This window comes from Tachysurus fulvidraco, chromosome 25 (assembly GCF_022655615.1).
Source record: "Tachysurus fulvidraco isolate hzauxx_2018 chromosome 25, HZAU_PFXX_2.0, whole genome shotgun sequence".
In the NCBI taxonomy this organism is placed as follows: Eukaryota; Metazoa; Chordata; class Actinopteri; order Siluriformes; family Bagridae; genus Tachysurus; species Tachysurus fulvidraco.
The window spans coordinates 5,007,806-5,034,096 of record NC_062542.1 but is presented as its reverse complement, the minus strand read 5'-3'; the positions used below and the strand labels follow the sequence as shown (position 1 = coordinate 5,034,096).

The 26,291-nt window shown below is 35.6% G+C and overlaps 2 protein-coding genes across 2 annotated transcripts; one reads left to right on the top strand and one right to left on the bottom strand.

Annotated features, from left to right (window-relative positions):
* Positions 1 to 595: 595 nt before the first annotated feature.
* Positions 596 to 10,411, bottom strand: LOC113658140 (E3 ubiquitin-protein ligase TRIM35-like). Its single transcript, XM_047808396.1, has 7 exons — positions 10,344 to 10,411; positions 5,555 to 6,031; positions 5,357 to 5,452; positions 2,939 to 3,169; positions 2,451 to 2,473; positions 1,946 to 2,064; positions 596 to 1,713 (listed from the first exon to the last, which is right to left on the bottom strand). Exons 2-7 carry the CDS (start codon positions 5,939 to 5,941, stop codon positions 1,166 to 1,168), a joined length of 1,404 nt encoding a protein of 467 aa, XP_047664352.1. The 5' UTR covers positions 5,942 to 6,031; positions 10,344 to 10,411; the 3' UTR covers positions 596 to 1,165.
* A 3,785-nt stretch (positions 10,412 to 14,196) lies between these two features.
* si:dkey-65b12.6 (IgGFc-binding protein) lies at positions 14,197 to 24,461 on the top strand. Its single transcript, XM_027170094.2, has 13 exons — positions 14,197 to 14,366; positions 15,467 to 16,651; positions 16,748 to 17,088; positions 17,184 to 17,757; positions 17,882 to 18,480; positions 18,881 to 19,451; positions 19,597 to 20,192; positions 20,307 to 20,877; positions 21,295 to 21,491; positions 21,587 to 21,722; positions 21,799 to 22,121; positions 22,810 to 23,368; positions 24,216 to 24,461. The coding sequence occupies exons 1-13, from the start codon at positions 14,318 to 14,320 to the stop codon at positions 24,227 to 24,229; spliced, it is 5,715 nt and encodes a 1,904-aa protein (XP_027025895.2). The 5' UTR covers positions 14,197 to 14,317; the 3' UTR covers positions 24,230 to 24,461.
* The last annotated feature ends 1,830 nt before the right edge of the window (positions 24,462 to 26,291 follow it).

Below are 26,291 nucleotides of genomic sequence, written 5' to 3'. Positions count from 1 at the left end.
TCAGAATTCATTCTCTGCATTTAACCCATCCAAAGTGTGTTCAGCCATTTATGCTGCGGCTCCCCGGGGCACCGCAGCATAAATGGCTGAACACTGCTCCGGGTGTGTGTTCACGATGTGTGTGTTCACTGCTGTGTGTGCCGGCCCGAGACTTGAAGCCAAAACCTTAGGAGTCAAACTCTCTAACCATTAGGCCACGGCTAAGCACATACATTCACAATGTAGCATGTACTGGACGTTACCTGTCTGTGATTTTAATATTATTTTAATATACAATATACAGTAGAAGGAGGACTACATTAGTCACAAAAAAGCCAGTAAAAGTTTTTAAAAAGTTATTATAAAGTTTCTATAAATCCAGTATTTTTTTAATTAATTTTTTTGCAAGAATATTTATCATTTAATATTTATTCATACATGTACCATATCTTAGAGTAGATAAATAAACAATTATTGACTGTAGCTCATTTATTGCTCTAAACAATTTGATCTAAATTCAATGCTTTTGTATTTTCACGTCACAAAATTCACATTTAATGTATATACTGCCCAAAACTAGCAAAATAAGAACAGCTATAATTTGACAAGCAAGATTTTAAAGAATATAATTTATTGTTTACACAATTTCATCTGCATCACACTTTTTTCGATCATACAATTATAAGTTTAAAGCTGTATTGAATTGCTGATAAACTGAATTATGATCGATCACAATCTCTTTTAAGGGCTTTGAAAGAAACATATGTAACTGGATTATAAAGGCTATTTGTACAACAAGAAGAGAGAAAAATGCTGGAAGGGAAAAAAGAGGATGTTTAAAAATAAAAAAAAGTAGGAAAAGGAAAAGAAAACAGAAAACTTATTTTGCAAATGTGCTGCTTTTAAATTGAAACAAAAATTCTGTGGTGGGGTGCTCTTGTATAAAATATATATAAAATAATACAAAATATTATAATATAAGAACATAAACATAAAAATATAATGTAATATATTAGAATAAAACAATACAATATAAAATATAAACATATAAAATATATATAAAATATAATAAAAGCAAAAATTGTTAACATTCACTCGTTTTCATAGATTTATCGGGGCATTAATTTATGTTTCTCAACAAATTATAAACATATAATTTAGGGCCTTCAGACAGATCTTAACTTACTCATTCAGTTTCAAGAACTGTCATGGGTAAAATAGTCATAGGTAAAATCTTAACAGGTGAACTCTTATTATGACACCAGAAAAATGGATATACTTTCTCAGTAAATGTGTGATTGAAGGTTTTTATTTCTGTGTCATTGAGCGGGTCAGAGAAGGACACCTGTCCCCTTTCACAGTCTAGGTGGATTCTGATTCTCTCGAGTCCTCCCTCAGCAGAGAACGGAGACTTTGGCCGAGCAGGAGACCGAGTGTAAAACCCACAATTACTCTCCACACTCCACACACCATTATAAAACTGCCATGCGTTTTTTGTGTTAGACTCTGTCGTTATTCCCACCTCCCACAAACTCCTATCCCCAACCTCAACGTCCCAGCAGTGGTTCCCTGAGGCAAAACCCTCAGAACCGAGAACACACACACTCGATTTGAACCGTTCTGGGTTATCAGGAAGGTGCGTCATGTCTTGGGTTTCATTAAATGTCACTCTGGTGAAGTCTTCTGACACTGTAAGGGACTTGTGTGCAGTGTTGGGATCCAGAATGATGGGATCTAATGATATACCATAGACAGAAAAGGTAAATGAGATTGGATGCATATATGATTATAAATAGCCATAGTTTCTGTAACAGGATGGCAGAAATGCTAGTCACAATGAGGAATTTAGGAATAACGATCCATTTTCACTCATAAATATTTAAATAACACTTTTTTTTTTGCATAATCAAGGAAAACATGACTCCCATTCATTCAATCAAATATAATAAGTAGATGTTTAACTCACTGTACTGCACAATGTTCTTCATTTTCACCCACACCCTGTATGTCAGGTTGCCCAGGTGCTTCGCTTCATCAATCAATGTTCCTGAGATCATCTCTGGATCCTGTAAGGAGCACTGAGCTCTACAACACAGAGGAGTCAGCGCGATGCCGAGTTTTCAAACTAACCTCATGCGAACGTTTATTGAGAAACTTCAACCACTAAGCATGAGCCTTCATACAAACTACAAACACTTAAAATGAACACCAATTAGTTTTAGTATAGTTGCTAAAAATTTTGTGAAAATCTGGATGAATTTGGCACAGTTGACCAAAAATAGATAGAATTTTCACTACCTGTGGTATTTTAGTGTAGGACGTGTTTATTAAAAAAAGATTTCACTTTTAGACAACTAACTGGAAATTTTTAGTGGGTTTCTTAGCTGTCCCATGTCATTTTAGAACTCACTTGTTATCTGAAATGATGTACCACAAAACCAAATAGGAGATAGCAGCAGGAAATGACTCACCTTGTCAACGAGGTTTCAAAGCTCTGTGAAAAAAAAAATATTTGCAGGTTTTCTTCAAATTAGGTCAAACATGTTATAGCAGCAATTTAAATAAATTTCATTTTTCTTAATGTTTTCTTCAGCTAATGAGAAAAGCAGTGTATTAGACACTGCAGTGTCCTACACAAGAAACAGGAAAGACTCATTTCTCTATTCAGTTCTCTTTGCGATACAAGCCACAGTGAGCTTCCTGGTTCTTGGGTCCATGCCCATTACCAATAATACCAGTCCTAAGTAGCACTGAAAATGAACAAATAAAATCAAGCATGAAAACTCTCTGCAATAAAACAAAGTCATGTTTGTTGAGTAAAAAGAAAAACTGAAAGACTTATTTTTATGTACAGGACTTGCTGTTTGTTTGAACTTTCCACTACGAAAGATGAGACATTTTGAAACGTGTAGCATTCTGGTTAGAAATGTCAAAATTCAAAATTTACAGGAGAATTTACCTGTATGAATAACAGATCTTCAGTCCACATATCTTCTTCTATGGTTCTGATAAGTTTTAAAAGAGATGACATCTCTCCGTCGATCTCCTCAAGCTTCTCCTCTATCAGCTGAGTCTTCTGCTTCTCTTCTTTTCGCAGTGCAAGTAACCTGTCTGCTTCTTCAATTCGTAGAAACTGGTAGAGCTTCTTAAACTCATCCCTAATCTGCTGCTCTGTGTACAGGGTCTGCCTCTGGATAAAGAAGACACGTGAAATCGGTGAAAGGGATTTTATTAATGCACAACGTATTTAGTCATATACATATATATTAAAAAACACTGTTTAAACATTTAAGTAGTTAAAATTGGCAGAATCTGTGACATGAAGAACACCAAATACATTATTCCAAGAAATACAGGTTAAGAAATACTGTGGATTGATAAAGATGATGGATATTTTTTTTCAACATAATGCTTTTTTATGTCAAGGAATGAAGCGTTTTCATCATTGTAGTGAGACTCTGTCACAGAGACTCTGCTACCATGCAACAGTATGTGGTTTCCATTCTTTTATGGTTTATATGGCAAACACAAAATAGGTCAGTAAACCAATGCTGGCTTGTAAGCATCTAAATATAGACAGATATTAATTCAAGCTTTTGCCTCAAGATCTGGTTTAAGAGCAACTTTATTGTTTAAAATCAGTGAATATTTTTCTTTTTCTTTCAGCTTTTCCCTTCAGGGGTCGCCACAGGGAATCATCTTTCTCCACCTATCCCTATCTTCTGCATCCTCAACACTTGCACCCACTAGCTTCATATCCTCATTAAAATCAGTGAATATTCTTACCGAAAACAGCTCTGCTAAAAATCCTAAAAAAGATTTTTAAAAAATGCTTGATCCTAATGCAGTTCCATTTTAATTTGATTTATTTTGTTTTTTATTTCAAATTCAGAAACTGATGCAGACTTTATTAATATTTACCTACACCTTCACTTTAAGTTTTAGGACTTTTATTTTGAAATTACCTCTATTTAAATACTCTACAGTTTGAAAATCTAAAAAAAAATATGTAACAATAATTCATTCAGTAAATGCAATATAGTTGCATTAATTCAATGCAGTAAATTTTTCAGTACAATATAGAGTAGATTTAATCTAAAATTAGTAATTTAATCTAATCCAATCCAAAAAGGTAAAAAATCTTTAACACTTGTAGAACGCCACATATTTACATCTTATTCTTAAATACCAGCAGTCCGTATGTATCTGCATGTATGGATTTTAACTTATCCATCAAGCGCATCAGCCTTTAAACACGTGTTCGGAGTCGCATAGGATCTGAGAGTAAAGTTCTAAATTTTAAAGTAAGGTTTTAGCTTTGCTTGTATAATCACAATACTGTATGATTTAACAATAGCATGCTTTGCAACAGCAAGATGCTAATACAGAACTGTACTTTGTATCTGCAGTTCATTTTTATCAAGTAAGAATTTATAGAAAACTTCATTCTTCACATTTTCAACCAATTTCCTATTTTGATAACCGTTATTAATGGTGCTTGCAAAGCAACATTCTTGTTATCTTGCATACTTATTATTCTTCTTGCAGACAAAACTCCGGCGCATAACTTGTCCCGCAGCTTTTGTCCTAGACCCATGATTGAGGTGTCAAATCGACCAGCTCATTGAGGAGAGGTGTGCTATGACTTTTATAAGCGATCCAACTAAAGATGTTCGCACAGCAGACGAAAAAGCGGCCAAAAAAGTCCCATAGACTTGAATGGTAAATTCCTAAAATTTCACCCTCGCAACCAAGTGCCAAGATTTGCCACGTGCAAGCACCATTCACATTTTCTTCAGGAAATGTACATTCTAGTTTTATTAACCATTCAACTTCACTATTCACTCGATTCGCTATTCAAAGTGCATCGTGTTCATCATCAGCTAGATAGAAAGTACTTTAAAGGACCAGCTCACTGGACCAGAGTGTAGATAAGAAAGGTTTTTCATTTTGAATTCATTTTGAATTTCTAAAGGGGACTGGATGAGAAGTATGCATTTATTGTACTGTAATTGTGTGCTGTGTAAAGTGGTACCATGAGGAACAGCTAAAAAAAACAACCTAACTGCTAAATAATTGTCTTTTTATATCTATAAACTCTTGTTATGAATTTGGAGATACCAGCTGTCTATTCTGTCATTTTAGCTGTTAGTTGTAATTTTTTTTATTTTATTTTAATTTTAATTAATTACCTATGCTATTGATGATCAAAAGGCATACGTGTATATTTACACAAGTGAAGATGATAAAATGTTCTGGATGTATATTGACCATTGTAAATAACATGATTCATATTAAAGAAATAGAATAAAACATCATTGAAAGTGTGTTTTTGGATAGAATTTTTATATAAAATAAGTATAAAACAAATTCTCACCTTAATGTATGCTGTGGCTTTGTGGTAAGACTGTTTCACTTGACTAATGCGGTCCAATGTTTCCTGTAAGGGCTTTAGTTCAGTTTTGAGTTCCATCTGTTGAAAATACACATATTCACATACACATAGGATAAATATATAAGGTAAATATACACATTATTGTACTTTATATGTAACTTGAACACTGCACTTGCTTACCCTAAAGTGATCTGCAGCCTCTTCTATGGTGTAGCATTCATGGTTGACGTGCTGTGCAGACCTTTGGCAAATTTGACATACAGGCTGTTTGTCTTCCAGACAGAAGAGTTTAAGTTTTTCGCCGTGTATTCTGCAGTGTTGCTTAGAGCCCGCTTCATATCTCTGACTGTATTCCTCTAAGTAAGCCTCACACAGACTCTTCAAAACGAAGTTACATTCGGGTTCGTTTGGATTCAGCACTTTGCACAGTGGACACTCACGACGTTCCTTCGTTTTCCAGAATTCTTCCAGACACTCTTTACAGATGCTGTGGCAACATGACAGGACAACAGGATCTTTGAAGATGTCATAACATATCGGACAGCAGAGATCCTCTTCAGCTGACATTCTCTCTCTTTGATAGAGTCACCAACTTGGCAAGTAAAGTATTCAACCATTGATATTTTGAATGATGTGGTCTTTACTTCCTCTTTCACCCTAAAACCAGAAGAGGGTGGAGGGAATTGAGTCAGTAGACCTGAAGATAGTTTAAGAGAGTTTCTTCTTCTTCTTTTTTCTTCTTATTCTTCTCATAATTATTAGCAAACTTTTCAAAAAGTAGACTTTATATTCAATTCAATTGAAAATTATTTGTATAGCACTGTTAGAAAAGGACGTTGTCTCAAAGCAGCTTTACAGAACATAAGAAAAGTACAAAAAGTTTAATATTATACAAAGATTAATATTATACAAAAGTTCAAGATTAATATTAGACCTATATTTAAAAGTGTCTGTATTTATCCCTAATGAACAAGTCTGAGGTGATGGAGTCTGAGGAAAAACTCCCTTAGATGGAAGAGGAAGAAACCTTGAGAGGAACTAGACACAAAAGTGAATCTCATCGTCATTTGGGTGACACTGGAGGGTGTGATTATAAACTATTATAAACACCAGAGAGTGTTATTATGAATAATGTCCTTTCTACAGTCAGATACAGTCTGATAATTGTGTATTGATGAGGAGGTTGCTGTTCTCAAAGATCACATGTAGTTGGCATCTCGTCTTTGAATGTCCGAATCATCATGAAGCTACATCTCTAGATCCCTCTGATATTCTGTGAACAATGAACATCTAATTTACATTTAATTAACTGCATATGTATATAAATGAGTATGCATAAAATTGCTAATGGCCAAAATTCTCAACCGAACACAGAAAGCTGATGACTCTGTACATCACTTCTGAACACGGACATGAAGGTTAGTTTACAGGTTATAATGAAGGTTACAAAAACTTTAACTTTATAATTTTCTTCTTAAATCAACAGGGATAAATTTAAGGATTCTTTTCCTTAGTAAACCTGAAACAATATGCTCCATGTAGTGGTGCATTAAGCTAATCTTGGGCCTGAAGTGTTTACCCGAAATAGCATAAAATCAGTAAAAGGCATAAAAGGAACAATCTATAGTCTCCAGACTGATATTTTAAAGAGTCTAATACCGATACTACCAGATTGCATAAAGCTAATTTGGATGTTGCTACATATTCCAATAATAAATTTATTTTTGTTATCCCATTTTTCACAGGATCCGTTGATGAGAAAAAAAATAGAGTTTATTGCCCAAACAGCAATCAATCCGAGATCAATTCATCAAGACATCCCAGAATGATCTAATCTTGCTCTGAAAAACTCCATGCACTTTTACCATGTCTATGGGATGTTTCTTCAGCACCATTTTTTCTGTGCTTCCTGCCTAAAAAAATTCCCCATTATGTATGGTTTTCAAAAATTCTCAAAATTCTCTTTACATTGCATTTTCAGTTTCCTCTTTTAATTCCTATTAATCCACAACTGCACCTGATATTTATGTGCAATATTCCAAACGGTTACTATTGTATTATCATCCAGTCAATTTTATCTGCACCTTATCAAATTATTTTGTTTTATATTCTGTATGTTTGGACCTATAACATATAACACACAACACATAACTGGCCTCAATGTCTCCTCTCAGTGGATAGAAAAGACACTACAGTTGCCATTGAAAAGTAGAAGAACATTCTGGAATCATTCACTGCTGTAGACTAAGACGATTTTATTGTTCATCTTGCGAGCAATATGTCTGTTTATACACTACACTAATTTGACTTCACTTACTTTAATGACTATCCCTGTTTGGATGATTTTTTACAGCGTGTTGTTATAGGAAAGACCATAAAAAGGACAGGATTTTGAGATGAAACTAACATGAAGAATGTTGATTACCACAGCCATGTGCCATAACAAAACATCAGCAAAATAATCTCGTTCTTTGTTTGTGCTGGTTTGTGCTGCTAAAAGTTTAGTTTGTGCTGTTTCGGTTTTTATAATATTAAACATTTTATTATAGCCGATGACGTCATCAGCCCCCCCCCCCCGCTCCAAATTCAACAAAAACGATCTCGTTCTCATTTGTGCTGGTTTGTGCCAGTGGTTTAATATTGAACATTATAGGTGGGTTATAAATGCTGGTATTACAATACTTATAGAGTAAAATAGATCATTTAGCTGGTCACAAATTTATGATTCATGAGCAGTGACTATTTTATTTCAGGTTTGTTATTTGTTCAATCTCTTCCCAACATATTTCATGTTAGTAAAGATGTTTTAATAGAATGACAACTCAACTGTCAAGACCATTAAACAATTCAATAACCAATTATCTTTACTTCCCTGGTTTCTCCTGACTTTTTATTTTATTTACAAGGATTATCTGATACATTTCACTGCCACCACCACTAGGCACAAGTGACACTTCTGTTCAAGATGCTCTTGTGAAAATCAGTGTAGAGTTTGTTGAGAAAAGATCGATACAAAGCAAACTACAGAAGTCGTTACTAAATCAAATTTCTGGCCAATGTAAGTACAAAGTTTTAACACTGTCAATTACAACATAATTAGTTAACGTGAAGAATAGTACAACATACAAGAGCGCTAAGATTGTCAATGTTTACTGAACAGAAAACTCATTGCTAATATAATACTGCTAATGAAATACTAATTACAATTGCACATCTGACCCATGTTAGATTTCTTTAATATATTGTACATCTATGGGTCAACATTACCATGGTCCTAATATAAGATATATTATCCTTATATATTATTACTATAATATGTATTCAGACCAATACAGTAATGCATGAAAATAAGTTGAAACTGTACATTATGTTTTTGAGTCAGGATTATTTAAGTGGGAAATTATGTTTTGCTTATCCCAGATGCCCAAGAAACCAACAGTTGACTGGGATTCCATTTTCACCGTCTTGTGTTCAGCAAAAGATGCCATAGTCCAAAATGGCAATATAGCTACACCTAATCAGAGTATCTGAACAGAGCTTAGTAAGCAGCTAGAAAACAATATCACTGCAAAGGCTCTATACACCTTTGTTAAATTAAACAGACACAACATCTGGACTGCTTTAGGATTTACTCATGATAGTGATCATGAAACGAGTGGTGTTCCTTTTAGCTTTCTATTCAAAGAATCCACATAAAAATTCTTAATTAAGCACAAATTATAATTGATATTTAAGCATCAAATCATCAAATCATGGAGTAATGATGCTGAAAATACAGCTTTAATCACAGGAATATAGAATAAAATAAAAATTTGAAAAAAAAAAAGTATAAAAAAAGCAAAGAAAATAAAATAGTAATAAAATAATAAAAAAGTATAAACTATATAAGAAACTATATAAAAAACTATATAAAAATATGAAAATATAAAAGGAGAAATAATGTATATACATATGCATAAATATACATACAGTATACGTAAATGTGTATGGTTTTTAAAGATTTTCCTTAAAGTGTCCAGGTGCAGTATGGTGTGTAAATAGTGTGTAAACTGTATAAAGTGGCACTGTGCTGTGTAAGTCCAGAGTTAAAGTGTCCTTAGAATGTCTTTACTATATATTTACATAGAAAACAGCCTTTACATTGATATAATATTACACTGTTTTATTGTATTTATGATCTAATAAATTCAGCTTTGATCACAGGAATAAATTACACTTTACTTTATATTCAGAGAACAGATTTCACAACATTTCTGTTTTTACTGTATTTTTGATGTATATACATACATACAGCTTAAGAGACTGGTACTGTGTATGTTTATATGCTTATTGGTGCGTGCATTTATGACAGTGTTACTATTACTACTGTTATTCACATAAGAAAATAGAGTACCAAGTAAAAACACTTACCTTGGAGTATATGTTACATTCCACACATCGCTGTGTCTGTTAAAAGCTAAAAGGTGGATAGCGTAGATAACAATTTAGTGAACGCCACTATTTAGTGGGATTCGGTTTGCCGTATGGATCTTGACTTGACTTGACTTAGTGACCTTAGAATGACCACCTAATAAAGCATTTAATATTAAAAAACCGACACAGTACAAACGAAACCTTTACCAGCACAAACTAGCACAAATGGAGCGCAGACGAACGAGACTATTTTGCTGACGTTTATTTTGCTGATGTTTTGCGTTGGGTGGGGGGGCCGACTTCACTTTTCCCCACAACTAGCTATTTTTTTATTTATTATTTAAGAATATACACCTTTTGATCTGTTTATAGTTTCATTGAATGATGCTAAACAAGTTCCGGTTAGCACTTACATTATAACAGCTTCTCTTTTTTTTGTTCTCTCTTGAAAATTATTAAAAGCTCCCAAAACGTTTGGTTACCTTAATTTGTAGTGCATTTTTAAACTGGAACTAAAATCTTTTTGACTATATGAAGTCCTTAATAAAAATTTTACCTGCTAGCAGCTCTCACGTTCACCGCTTGACCCTGCAGTCAACCGACTTCTAGGTGTGATGACTTCGGTACATAACGCCATGTGGTTTGTTTAACTAATGTCACTAAGCTAACAGTAATTGGCTGTTCTTTTTATTTTATTACACAATTACATTTTTTTGTTGCTATTACTAATCCTAAACTCATATTTCTTCTCCCTTGCTAAGGCGAATTATTTGATTATCTTAGTCAGCTGACACTCACTTCTGTTTAACAGGCAAATAAGATTTTATTTAAATAAGATAACTGACAGTATCTTAGATATCTTTATATAAATAAGTCTCTAAATAAATGATCCGTACATGGACAAATAAAGGATCGTTCAAACAAACAGTGTAATATGTTTTGGGGAAAAAGTATCTATTAAAATAAACAGAAGGGTTTATTTGACTTTATTCGATATATTTTAATGTTTCCAACAACTTACACTTTCTGTGTTTTGGAAGCATGTTTATTAGTTTTTTGCCTCTCTAATAGTAGTTTTTTTTTTTGTTTGATTGTTTTCTTACCATAACTTCTAACTGCTTGGCAAATTCTGCAGTTCAGAGAAACATTTGATTAATAAATCATCAAATTTCTAGCCTGGACATTAACTGCTCATCTCCTGACTCATTTCCATTTGGCTTCTATAAGCAGTGTGTATGGTGTTTAAACTGTATCATCAATAGAAATCGCAAGGATGGCATGTGGGATAGAGAAAGACAGGATCTCTGCAGCCAAGAACAAGGTGGTAGAGCTACAAATGAGTGGCATAGATCCAGAAAATATGGGACTAACCATAATTCTAAACCTAAACCTAAATCATGCCACATTTAGCTCATTTGGGCGCAGAAACAGGCTGCAGAAATACAGCAAAAAGTGTGCACTATGTGACCAAAACACGTGTGTGTGAACACCTGACCATCATGAACAGTATATATGTGGTTCATTATAAGAGTAAAAGGGGGAGCAAACCTCTGCAATGCGATGATGCTGATTTCCACAAACATACAGACATACAGTGAATTTAGACAAGCTATTATTATTCATATTTGTCTACCACAGTGTATTGGATGATAATAATAATAATAATAATAATAATAATAATAATAATAATAATAATAATAATAATAATAATAATAATAATAATAATAATAATAGGCAGACTTTCTAATTTCATTTGAGTCTTCGTATATCCAAAGCTGGTGATCAGTGTAGGAACTGCAGCCCATTTAATTTGTCATGATGGCTTAGCACATCTGGCTCACACCTCCAGGTTTGGGGGGTTGATTCACACCACCACTGTATGTGTGTGTGTGTGTGTGTGTGTGTGTGTGGAGTTTACCTGTTCTTCCTGTGCCTCTGGGGATAACTCTGGGTACTCTGGCTTCCTCCCCAGGTCCAAAGGCCTCTCTAAATTGTCCATAGTGTTGATTTTGCATTGCAATAGACTGGCATTCTGTCCAAGGTGTCCCTGCATTGTGCCCCGAGTCTCCTGGGATAGGCTCCAGGTTCCGTGCAAACCAATAGAATAAGTGGTGTAGAGAATAGACAAATGAATCATTCGTGTGAGTAAATCAGATGTGTGAAAATAAACAGATGTGTTTGAAAAATTGAACCACATGCAGAGAAAATTTAAAAAATCAATCATGTGAAAAATAAAACGAAATTATTTATGTGTGAAAAACAAACATGTGAAAATATAACAATGTTATCAATCAATCATTCATACACTGCTGTCTATTGGCTTCAATGTGTGTTGAGAACTCTATATAAAACGTGAGGTTTATTTAACTAATAATGACCGCTCTTAAAGTTTATTAATACAAACTGTTACTGTGACTAATCTTAAACTCACATTGCCTTTCCTTTGCTAAAGGCAATTATTTGAGTACTTTAGTCAGCTGACACCCAAAACTGTTAAACATCACTTATTTCAACAGACATGTTTGATTAAGTAAGCTTTCGAAACATTTACCAAAAATATGAAATTACTGTAATAAATCATCTCAATAAATCATCAAAACATGGTCAACAAAAGTATTATGCATTCAAGCAGTCAAATATGTTTAAAATAACAATTAAACAAATTAAATAAAATGAAATACAGACATTACAAGCAGTCCAGTTCTGGTCAGTTGGACACTTAGGAGATTTCCAGGTGAGTTGAAATCTGTCAAAAAGGGATGCAGGTGCAGTCTTTTTTCTGTGTGTAGTGCAAAAAGACAACTAAAACTGTCAGTCGAAACAAAACAGCAAAAACATACACTCTAAGTCACTGAAACCCAGGAACATGTACCGTATTAGAGTGCTTATCAGGATGGAACAGGACACAGTGACTTGGACATGTGAAAAGTTGATCTTTGTCTCATTTGTCCTTTGGATGTTGTTCCAGAATGTTACCAGGTTTTCTAGAAGGTCTTAGGAAACTTTGTTTTTACCAACTTTTGGCTTACTAATTTATGTTAAACCAGTACATTTAAATTTGGCTTACTAATTTATGTTAAACAAGTACACAACAGTTGCAAGTACAGTACATCCATATCCTGTATGGATTTTGGTTGTGATGGGGTTTTCATCACTAGAGAATGGATTTTCCTGTTATCCAGTAGTCAACAGTTGTATTCCATGGTCTTCTGTGTCTTCTTCGGCTCAGGTCATTTTCGTGCGATCAACTATAGACATTTTGTCTACTTATTTCTAAGCTAAATAATAAGGGAAAAATAGCAATAACGTCAATCGTTTATGGAACTGAATGTACAGAACATTGCTAGTTACCATGCAGAATGGGTGTAAATATTTACACTTCAATTAAAGATACTTGTGTTTGTGTGTGTATTATATTAATGATGTGTATGTATGTGTATATGTATGTATATGTGTGTGTGTGTGTGTGTGTGTGTGTGTGTGTGTGTGTGTGTGTGTGTGTGTGTGTATCAATGATCACTACCAGAACTACTGGTCCTTGTTCATGTCCTTATACCTATAGCTGATAGGTTACTGAAGTATAGCTTTTGCATTAGCAGGGTACTTACATTACTGAACCAGACAAACACCTGTCTTTTGTGTAACGTGGTAGATACACAAAACTTTTAAAATATTTTTAGAATTAGATGATTATTTAACAAATATTTAAGATTATTATTTTTTCCTTTTCATCTGAAAATGTGGGGTAAATTTGACATATGTGACATTCTCACTTCTTAAAATATCTTTGTTTTTACAGTCTAGTAACACAATGCCGAAATATGTATCTGCACCTGATTCATGTTTCAAGGAAGCAAATATACAAAATAAAAGCTAATCCCCCAAAAAACCACTCAAAAACACAAGAATAATTCTAATTCTATTTACATTATTCATTGAGATTAGTTCTAATTAGTTCTGGAAAGAACATAAATTATATATATATATATATAAAATAAAATTTTGTGTTTTGAATACATTATGTGGATAATGAAAAATCAATTTAAATTTAAATTTCTTTCAAATATTGTACATGCTAACAGACGTGGAAAAAGTCAATATTTGCGCATCATCTTAAGTTTTATGGTTAGCCTAACAAACCCAATCCATTCTAAATTTAGTCTATTTGCTCTTTAGGGATGAACCTAAATCTTAGTTTGAGCAGACTGTGTTTGTTTAATTAGTGATATTGGTCTTAATCATGTGCAAGTACATAAACAATTATGATTGTGGATTTACGTAAAAGGGTATGAAAAACATGAGATCCTGTTTCTGACAAACTCTTAAGCAAATATTTGATAATGTTCTCATCTCCAATGCTATTTAACCCTCCCATTATTGATGTCACCTAACCTAGGCTGTAGGTGTGTTTTGTTTTCGAATTTGTTTCACTGTGAAGTTCGGCCTGCGAATATGTATCTCTGTACAAATGAATTTACTATGGATAAATAGTTTACCTTAAATTATATTAAATTTCCTTTTTTTGCAGACATGGGGATAAACGTCTTTCTACTATGTGTTGCCATTCTAAAAGCAACTGGTAAGTTAAGATTTCATTATGTACAAGAGAATAGTATTAATTGGTAAAAACTGAGCTAAATATGATCTTTATTTTAATATAAGCTTTATTTTATTGTTAAAAGAACAAACAGATAGGGATAAAAAATCCTTATACTAATGATATAATCTCAATAATATATCTTAGATTATTGATTATTGCTATTAATATATTTTGTTAGGAATACACTTATGATTCTAAATGATTTAAAGGAATGTTAATGAGCAGACATTCTCATCAATAGTACATTTATACTGCACCATAAAAGATTTCAATATTCTCATCTTGCATGTGTTCAAACAATAGTCCACCAGGTATCCTTGTAGACCACCAGGTATTTAGGTGTCCAAAGGGATTTCAATAGAGTATGTAACTGTGTTTGAGCAATAAGTATTATTAATTAAGTATTAATATGCCTGTTTGTTTGCACAATGGACCATTTCCTCCAAATTCACAAAAATACACTCTATATTTGGTTTATAGGTTTTATTTCCACCTAATGTATTCCCAGGTTAGGCTATGGAGGGTTCCATATTGGGTTCACTTCCCTCCTCTCTCCTGTGTGCACAGAGTTTGCATGTTCTCCTGTACTTCGTAGGTTTTCTCTGGGGCACTTCTCTTTTCCAACCTAAAGACATGCATTGCATGATCTCTTTCTGCACAAGACATTGTAGGCATCTTTAAATTGTCTGTAGTGACTGAATGGGTGTGTGAGTGTGTGTGCATGATTGTTCCCTCACATCCAGGGTGTCAATCAACCTAGGCTCCAGATTCCCTAGGTCCTTCTGTAGATATGTATGGCTGTATGGATGGATGAACAGATAAATGTATCAAGTATGACTAGTATCCTTTGTAATCCTCCCTTTCTTTAGTTTGCTCATTATTCAGACTTCTCCTTATTCACCCTTATATATAAACAATATTATTCAATATACTTTCCAGACAAAGGAATGACATTTTTGGTTTCAGACTCACCCTTTGTGTATAATTTTCACTATCATTATTAATTACCATAATTAAAGCACTAATAAGTGCAGATAACAATATAAAATAGCTGACAGTAATGTTTTTTTTCTCTCCAGCTGTCAGTGGTTGCCCAATAGGCAAGGAGTTCATCACTGCCTTCATGCCTAATCATATAGCTAATGATGGCCAAGCTGAACCCAGACTCACCATCACAGCTCAGGAGTCCTTGGCTACTGTTACAGTCGAAATCAAGGGGCTCAACTTTAAACAGTCACTAACTATTGAAAAAGGTTCTACTAAATATGTCACCCTTCCAAACAAAGCTGAGATTTATGAAGATGGAGTCTCGGCCAAAACAGTGCTGATTTCTTCCAATACAGACATCTCAGTGGTATCCACGCACATTAAGCCATATACTGGAGACAGCAGTGTGATATTCCCCAATCAAGAATTGGGCAAGAGATATGTAGTCTTCACTCCAGAAGGCAGTCCCTTAAATAAGATTGTGGCTATCGTCAATGGCAAGGAAGACAACACAATTAATATTCTACCTTATTCAGACCTACTGCTTAATAGCAAGATACACTTGAAGCAAGGCATAAAGATGGGTATCAGATTAGCTCCTTATCAGGTTTATCTGCTTCGGAGTGAGAAGACCTTAACAGGAATTAGGATTGAGTCTCAGCTCCCTGTAGCCGTCCTGGTCGGACACGAATGCCTGAGCCTCGTTGGCACATGTGAGCATGTCTTTGAACAGCTGGTGCCAATAGAGTCACTATCTGATGAGTACCTAATTCCTCCCATGCACCCTTTGCTTATTGGCCAGGACACAGCCCATGTTGTTGCAACTGAGGATAATACTGATGTGACGGTTTATTATGGTCCAGTACCACAGCATAATTCACTTAGATCTGGAGAGCTTCTGAATGTTGCAATTAATTTGCCTACAGTAATCCAAAGCAATAAAAAGATCATGGTTATGTATTCCAGTACCAACATTCCCTATGATGAATTCTTGACTAACATAATTCCTGTATCACAAATGTCCAATTCATGGACTGTTTATGCACAAGACGATTACCAGAATTTTGCTGTTGTTGTCTCAGAGACAAAGGACAGTAAATCTCTTTTTAGTTTTTTGAATTGGAATGTTTTCCCTTCAAACCAGAAGTATTCATGGGCTATCACATCTCTGGGTACTCAAAAAGGTCCTATAACCATATCCAAAGACTCACCACAGGCTGTCTATGTTTATGGTGGGAAAGTAAGACATGGCTATGCCACAACAGGAGTATGCAATGGTAGGTTATAATCTGTATGAGAACCATTTAAATTCAAAAACACAATGAAATTACCACTTAATTTATAAGACTTAAATTCTAAGCTTTGTCTTTCAGCTCCTTCTCCACCACCACCTCCGAAAGATCCCTGTGAATCCGTTAAATGTCGTTGGAGAGAAGAGTGCAAGAAAGGAGTCTGTGTCCATGTTAACACCGCAACATGTTGGGCTGTTGGTGATCCGCACTACAAAACTTTTGATGGGAAGTCATATGATTTCCAAGGCACCTGCACATACACTATGTCAAAGACTGTAAAAAGCGAGAATGGTCAAGTCCCCTTCACCATTTTGGCAAAGAATAATCGCAGAGGGAATAATTTGGTGGCCTATGTCAGGAGAGTATCAGTCAATGTGTACAATTATACGATAGTTGCGAGCCAGCAAATGGGTGTAGTTGAGGTAGGTTGAGGAAACACACAAATGTGCAGGCTGCTCATTTATTTTTAAAATAATAATTAAAAAAAGTAATAAGTTTGCATCTGTACCCTTTTCAGGTGAATGGTGAAATCACTCACCTGCCTGTAAGTCTAGCTCAAGGAAAGATCGAAGTGGTACAAAGTGGTTGGAATGCACTCATAACAACAGACTTTGGCTTAGAGGTGAAATATGACTGGAACATGATGCTATACATAACAGTACCCAACACCTACTTTGGGTCACTTGGTGGACTTTGTGGGAACTACAATGGAGATGGGACAGATGAGCAATCTGACCCCAAAGGAACAAAACTATCCACTATCCTGGAGTTTGCCAGGAGCTGGAAAATTTCAGACAATGACTTGTTCTGCCGTGATGACTGTGAGGGCAAGTGCCTCCTCTGCCCACCTGGGCTTAAAGAAAAATATGATGGAGATAATTACTGTGGTCTTATGGCAAAAACAACTGGGCCATTTGCCAACTGCCACAAGACTGTTGACCCAAGTGTGTACATAGACAATTGTGTGTATGATGTGTGCATCAATAAAGGCATTAGAAGTTTTCTCTGTGAAAACATACGTACCTATGCCGAGGCTTGCATGGCAGCTGGAGTGAAGATTAATTCCAACTGGAGGATGCTGTCCGAGTGCCGTAAGTGAGATTGTGCAATTAAGAAATTGAACAAATGTAACACCCAATTTGGCACATAGTGTTTACTGTCTTTTAAAAGAAGTTAATTATATCTTGTAAATCTTTCTTCTTTATATATTAACAGCACTGCAATGCCCAGTAAACAGTCACTATGAATCTTGTGGAACTGCATGTGCAGCCTCCTGTGCAGATCGAGATGCACCAAGCAAATGTGAAAAGCCTTGTTTGGAGGGTTGCCAGTGCAACGACGGTTTTGTCCTCAGCGGAGACAAATGTGTAGCACTGGGACAATGTGGCTGTAACTATGAGAACCGTTATTACCCTCCTGCTGAGACATTCTGGGGTGACCAGACATGCACTAAGAAATGCTCCTGCAGTTCGGGACAAGTCAAATGTACACCAACAAAGTGCAAGGCTTCTGAAGTGTGTAACATCCAGAACGGTGTTCGAAATTGCTACCCACTTTCCTACGGGCACTGCCTAGGCAGTGGAGATCCCCACTATTTAACCTTTGATGGGAGGCGTTTTGATTTCCAGGGTACTTGCACTTATTACCTTTCTAAACTGGTTAATACATCTGACACTTCGCTGGTGCCTTTTGAAGTTCTTGTCAAGAATGAAAACAGAGGACTGAATAAAGTTGTTTCCTTCACCAAGTCTGTGGAGATCAAAATCTTTGGCTACACCATTGTCATGAGTAAAGACAATAGTGGTAAAGTGATGGTAGGTTATTCTTCCTATCTATATGAAATCAAGTCAAAATCTATATTAAATCACCCTCACTTAACAGATGATTTTATAGCTTGAGGCCAAGTACTATTTTGCCAATCTACAATATATGCTTCCTTGTCAAAGTGATTAACTGCTTAATATTTTTGCCATACTTAGCCTAATGGATATGCAATGTGCTTTACACAATATATTAGACCTAAACGTTCTGGATTAGAGCTAAGACCCTGTTCACTTATACACAAGTTTTATGCCTAGTAGTGTAGCATGTATTTAACAAAGAATGTTTTTTTTAGTAATGCCAGTTAAGTATGTATGCTTGTTATAGCACTAGTTTAACTGGGCCCTAGTGGACATAAAACGATGCATAATAATCTTTCCATTTTTGTCATAGGTCAACGACCTGTTTGTAAATTTGCCATTTGAGAAAGACGGTGGACAGCTATCCGTATTCCGCAGTGGTTACTTTGGAGTGGTTAAAACAGACTTTGGAATGAATGTGAGATTTAACTGGGATAGTTACGTTGAAATCACTCTCCCCAGTACATACAGTAACCAGGTAGGAGGTCTCTGTGGTAACTGGAATGGAAACGTAAATGATGACCTGATGTTCCCAAACAAAAGCATAACAACAAACCCTACTGTATTTGGAAATGGCTGGAAAGCCAGAAATGACCCTGATTGCTCGGCAGAGTGCAAGGGGGAGAAGTGTCCCAAATGTGATGCTGTAGACAGGAATAAGGATGCTTTCACAAAGCCTTGCAGCCTGTTTACAGATACAAATGGCCCATTTAAAGCATGTCATAGCCAAATCAATCCTACCAAGTTCTATGAAGACTGCGTGTATGACATGTGTATGTACGGTGGTCATTCTACAGCTCTCTGTAATGCACTTACAGCCTACACAGCTGCATGCCAGACAGCACACAGCATTGTGGAGAAATGGAGAACTGACAGTTTCTGTCGTAAGTGCTTAAGTGTTAATTAGATTTTCTAGTTCTCAGCTCTATTATTTCTTATTTAAATATAAAATTGATTTTAATTCATCTTTATGATTCGTTCCACTTGACCATGTGTGTGATTAACTGGTCTCTGATACTCTCTTCACAGCTGCATCCTGCAAAGCTAATAGCCACTATGATGTGTGTCTTGCTGGATGTCCGCAGACCTGCAACGGCTTCACCGAGCCCGCGGCTTGCCAGCGTGCACCGTGCATCGAAGGCTGTGTGTGTGATGTTGGCTTTGTCCTGAGCAACGGCGAGTGTGTCCCATTGGAGAAATGCGGCTGTGTATATGAAGGCCAGTACTATAAGCTTGACCAAGTCTTTTACCCCAAAGACAAGTGCAGCCAAATGTGTGTCTGCAAAGAGCAAGGAAATGTCACATGTAAAGACAATTTCTCATGCGGTCCTAATGAGCAGTGTGAAATCCGTGATGGGGTTCAATCCTGCCATCCTGATGGCAAAGGATCTTGCTCTGTTTCTGGTTCTGGGACTTACCACTCATTTGATGGGAACCACATCAGTGTGCAAGGGGACTGTGTGTACAAACTGGTGGAAACAGTCCAGACTTCAGATCAGATGAAGATGCCTTTCAGTGTGACTGTCCAGCAAATATCTTCTACTGTGGTGGTCACAAGAAGAATCGACATAGTTGTAAACCAATATAAGATTGCTCTGATTCCTGGTCTTCTGTGGGAAATAAGGGTAACGTTTAATTGCATCACATTTTTATATTAATGTAAGGTGGCATCAGGATTATTATGCCAGCCATGGAGTCTTTAGCTGTCAAATGTTTTGCTGTATTCTTGTTATTGTCAGGTCGATGAGGTTAAAGCTCTTCTTCCAGTAACTCTTGAAGGAAGACTGGTGAGCATCTATCAGAGTGGTGCCTTCATTATCTTAGAAACTTCTTTTGGACTAAAGGTGACCTATGACACCGTATCGATGGCCACAGTTGAAATCCCATCCACTTACAAAAATGCTGTCAAGGGTCTTTGTGGTAATTATAATGATAACAAGGCAGATGACTTCCTAATGCCAGATGGTAATCAAACTTCCTCTGCTGAGAAATTTGTTGAAGCTTGGCTGGTGCTTCAGGAAGGAGTGATCTGTCACACAGGATGTCCATCAGGCTCCACATGCTCAGGGCCTGCAACAGGAGGCCAAAATGATGGACACAATGATTGCAAGATCCTAACTTTGGAGAAAGGCCCATTCTCTAATTGTTATTCAAAAATACCACCTTCACCATTCTATGATACATGTGTAAAGGATGTCACATTACAGCCGGAGGATAAGACACTTGTTTGCCGCCATGTCCAAAACTATGTGGTCCGTTGTCAACAAGCTGGGGTCTCCATCAGCCGTTGGAGGAATTCAACCTTTTGCCGTAAGTAGCTATATGTTATGGAATAAGGTCTATAATTTAATTTATGTTGATAACTACATCACGGGGGGCTTGCTTCTGGTATCATGGGGTTTATGGTTAAGTTTTATGTGTTAATAGAGCCATTGTCGCACAACATGAAGCACTGATGCTTAACAATTCCAGTGTTCTATTTTTCTATCTCTCCTCATGTCCACATCAGTTTGGAAACATGCTAACAGGTCAACTGCTGACTATAAATTGCCCCAAGCATGAATGATTATATAAATGTGTGTGCATGATGTCCTGCAAATGACAGGTGTCCCAGCAAGGGTGTATTCCTGCCTCATGCCTGGGATAGGCTCTGGATCCAAAGTGACCCTGATAAATGAACATGTTACTGAAATTTAATACGGTTTTCTTTTTCATCTTTTTTTCAAGAAATGACCTGTCCTGTAAAAAGTCACTATGAGCTATGTGCGGACACCTGTACGTCAACTTGTGCCAGCCTTACCGTGGCACCAATTTGTCCGGAGTGTCTTGAAGGTTGCCAGTGTGATGAAGGCTTTGTCTTTGATGGAGGTGACTGTAAGCTTGTAGATGATTGTGGTTGTTCGGTAGAAGGAAGATATTACAAGGTGAATTAGTGAATTAGTAACAATTTTCTGGTTGACTTGGCTTCTTGCATACAAAACAGTCAAATAATTTAAATATTTTAATATCATCCTTGCAGTCTGGGGAGTCAGTAGTCAGAGGAGACTGTATAGAAAGATGCACATGTAAAGCTGGACAGTTCTCATGTCAGCCCATAAACTGTAAGGAAGATGAGGTCTGTCGCACACTGGACGGCATTCCAACATGCATACATGGTAAGGAAGTGCAATCTCATTATTATGCGGGTGTAAATAATGTGATATAAAATAACAGTGTCTTACTTTGTTCCAGATCCCTGCAGCAAGAAAACATGTCGTGAGAAAGAGAAATGTATAGAAAGAGACAGTGCAGCAGTGTGTGTGGCCACCTCTAGCGCCTCATGCGAAGTTTTTGGAGACCCCAACTATATAACTTTCGATGGAAGCAGGTTTTCTTTTCAGGGCACCTGCTCTTACATTATGGTAAAGACGTCGGGTGAAGACAAAAGCCTCACGGAATTCATCATCATTAACAAGAACGAACAAAGCACACGTGGCACTTACATCAAGATAGTTACCATGAAGTTTTCAGGCCATGAAATCATCATTATTCAACACGAACGCAACAAAGTGATGGTAAATAAATCCCATCATTTTCTTATACATAATAAAATGATATCTACATAGGTGATTAGTTATCACAATACCAATACAACAGCAGCAATAATAATAATAATAATAACAATAACAATAATAATAATAATAATAATAATAATAATAATAATAATAATAATAATAATTATTATTATTATTCTATTTAACTCATTCCAAAAAAATCATTCCACTGCAGCGTTATTGTGTATGGTAGTGTCAACTTGGAACTGAATTTAATAGTAATAAAACTCTATTTATGTCTATTTATGTTAACATTTCACACCCTTAAATACAGGATCTGAACTTTATAGTCACAACAAAAATAAAAAAAAACAAGAAAAAAGGCAATTTGATAGTTGTGCTGTAAATAATAGCAGTGACAGAAAAAATAAAAATATAAAAATGTAATAAAAGTGTGTTAAAATAGAATATATCGTAATATAAAAATGGCAACAAATGAAAAATAACTGTGACTAATTTGAAATAAAAGAAAACTTACACTTGGAACATATTATCAGGGATCAGATAATGTATGTATAAATGTACTGTAACATACATAAGTAATACAATTTTACATACAGTTTTAAAACATATTATATCCTCTAAAATGCATAAATCATTAAATTAATATGATTACATGATAATCTGTTCCGTCTTTTGTGCTGCCTAGATTGATGGAAAGGAATACGTCCTGCCTGTGAGTCTGGACTCGGACCGTATCCGGATAACACAGTCAGGAATAAGAGGAACCCTGCAAACAGACTTTGGTTTGGAGGTCATGTTTGACTGGGGCGAGTTCTTCAGGGTGACCGTGTCCAGTAACTACTATAAAAACCTAGTGGGCATGTGTGGAACCTATAACGACAACCGCGATGATGACTTTGTCACACCAACAGGCATTGCTGCAGCAGGCAACACAGAATGGGGGCAGTCATGGAGCACTCTCGACAACGACCCGAAGTGCTGGCACTTCCCATCATGCTCTGAAGAGGAGTTGCGGAAGTATGGAGGCCCCCAGTTCTGTGGTTTGTTAGACGACAAAACTGGGCCTTTTGCTAGCTGCAACAATACAGTTAAAATAGGGCAGTTTTCATACAACTGTCTCTTTTACACATGTCTCACTCACGGAAACCATGATGCCTTCTGCAACGTCATGACCTCTTATGAAAACAATTGCAAGTGGGCAAACACAGATGTGTCACTGAAGTGGAGGGAGATTACTAACTGCAGTAAGTAATTATGTTAACATTCTGTGCTGCTGTTTAAGCTTATAATAATAATAATAATAATAATAATAATAATAATAATAATTATTATTATTATTATTATTATTATTATTATTATTATTATTATGAATTATAAATTATATTATTATAATAAAGTATTATTTATTAAAAATAATAATTATAATAAAATAATGTATTATTATTATTATTATTATTATTACTATTATTATTATTATTATTATTATTATTATTATTATTATTATTATTATTATTATTATTATTATTATGTTTTCCCATTTCAACTTCAAATCAAATCTTCCTTCCAAATTTCCCTCTGAATCACTCTCTTCATCTGTCGTTCCACAATTAACACTCTTTTACTCCACTCACTCCATATTTCCATCTATGAATCTACCTGTTTCACTCTCTCACTCCTTCGGTCTTCCTATTAATAACACTATCTCTGCTTCTATCTAGTGTCACTCTCACGTTCCATCTGACTTTCTATCAGGAACTGTCTGTTATTCTGACTATAACCTTTGTTTGTTTGTTTGTTTGTCTGTTTGTTCTTTCTTTCTTTCTTTCTTTCTTTCTTTCTTTCTTTCTTTCTTTCTCTGTTTCTTTCTTTCTTTGTAAAGCCAAGATCAGTGCATTCTATGAAACGTGTACTGTATTTAATGCTCATACAAGTTTGCTTGGCAAACAATTCATCATGTATCTGAACCTAATCCCAATATACTTCAATCTAAATCTAAACAACTGAAATAAACATTAACTTGAGTATTCCTGCATGTTAAAGGCTATGAAAAAATTGCTCATTAATATTCCTAATGTTCTTGCTGTGTTACAGAGCTAATCCAGTAATCAAGTGGAGCGAACCCGGGTCTGATTATCCGTTCAACTGTAAACAAGAATAAATAAATTTTAGCTGATGTGATTAATTAATTCATTCATCAATTAATAATGAAACAATGTAATCTAGTTACTGAATCAAATTAATCTCGAAAAATCATAGAAGCACTCACTTGCTTGTACTTTTTTCTTTATTGAATGCTTGCAAGACTTCATGAAATAAAATAAATGCATATGTGCACTATGTGGTGTTCAGTAGTGTGTATTTCTGCATTGCACCCAGTGACCCAGTGGTCCTGGGCCACTTTGTCCTTGACAGCAGTTAGTGACCATAAAAATAACAAAACTCCTGAAACTACAACACAACCTGGAAATTTTTCATACTGACAACTTGAACATTTTTTTTTCAATCTTTGATAAACATCATTGTCAAAGATTGAATGTCAGATTGTCAATGTAAATCATTGCGTTTCAAATCAAATGATGGATTGAAACAATGAAACGTGAAACACTCGCATTTGATTATTATCAGCCGTGTCCATAACTACCAAGCCAGTTATTTCTGATATTTCAGAGACTGACTAATAAGGAACACGGTTGAGTTCATCAGGTAAACATGGCACGCCTTCATGTGCTAGTTACATAAAATGTGTGCACTATACACACAAATTAACGTGACAGATTAATACTTTGTGTAAACAGTCCATGGATGTATATGAGGGGATGATAAACACTGAAAATGCTGCCAGTTCATAAATTCATATATATGAATCATATATATATATATATATATATACACACACCCCATCCGTGCCAAACCCCAATCCGCAAAAAAAAAAAAACGATAATGGGGGAGTTGTGTTTGATAAGGATCACTGACCGTAGTTTAATCAAATACAAAGTATTTGTTTAACTTCCATTTATTAATGTGTGTGTGTGTGTGTGTGTGTGTGTGTGTGTGTGTGTGTGAGAGAGAGAGAGAGAGAGAGAGAGAGAGAGAGAGAGAGAGAGAGAGAGAGAATGACTGATGTTGTTTACTGTAAGTGCTTGTTGCCTTTTTGGACTCCTTTATCATTTGTAATGTTGCTCCCATTTAAAACAGTTCGGCTCAAGCCCAGACATTTTTAGGGTCATGATTGAGGTCAATGTCGTGTCCAGAGACAAGCTGTTTCGTGTTGAGGTTTTGTTCAAACTGACCTTCAAAAATACCCTCTCTAATTATTATTTTTTTTCATTGGTTGTTGCGTTAAATCTTATCCAGATAGTGCTATTTTTTGATTGGCTGATAAGTGTCAGGCTTGATTAAGAACTGAGACGTGCTTGATTCCTGCCAGGTTCCATAGAGACAGTGGTGCGGACTGATACATTCTGGGTGCTGAGGCATATTAAAAATACGATAAATAGTCAAAAAGTTTTTCTGCGTGAGAAATACGATGTGTGGTGGGAGAGCGTGAGAAAAGACCCAAATGCGTGACTGTCACTCTCAATGTGTGACACTTGACAGCCCCGTATATATATATACCTTTATACATGTATATTACTGTATTACAGATACTAGATCTGACTACAAAGCGTAAGTCTGCAAAGTGTAAATGTGCAAAAAGCGGCTTTTTGTCTTCCCTGCTAACTCATTAGCTCTGGCCTGATTGGCTGCTGGCTCTTGCTTGATCTGACACCTTCTAAATTCCTTCTTTAGCTATCTAGCTAGAAAATTATGAAAAAAATGGAAAAGTCGCTTACAGGCATTGTCTTGTCGTTAGATTAAAATTGGCCTCACATTCTAACAGACTGTTATCAGACTGTTATTTAGGACCACCAAGCTGTCATGGCTTGGGCCTTGAGCAAAACCGTTATCTGCTCGGTTCTATAAATTGGATGAAAATTAGTCTCTCTGGATATAAGCTGCCTGTGAAATAGATTTTGATACTTTGTGTGCATGTGTCAGTTCTCTCTCTGAGCGTTCGTAGCAGAAGATATTTCTGATCTAACCTCACCTGGGCAAATTCCTAGCACTTATCAACAAGTTGCCGTCTGCGTCTGATTTGTGTATGACACCCGCTTACTAAAACTGTAT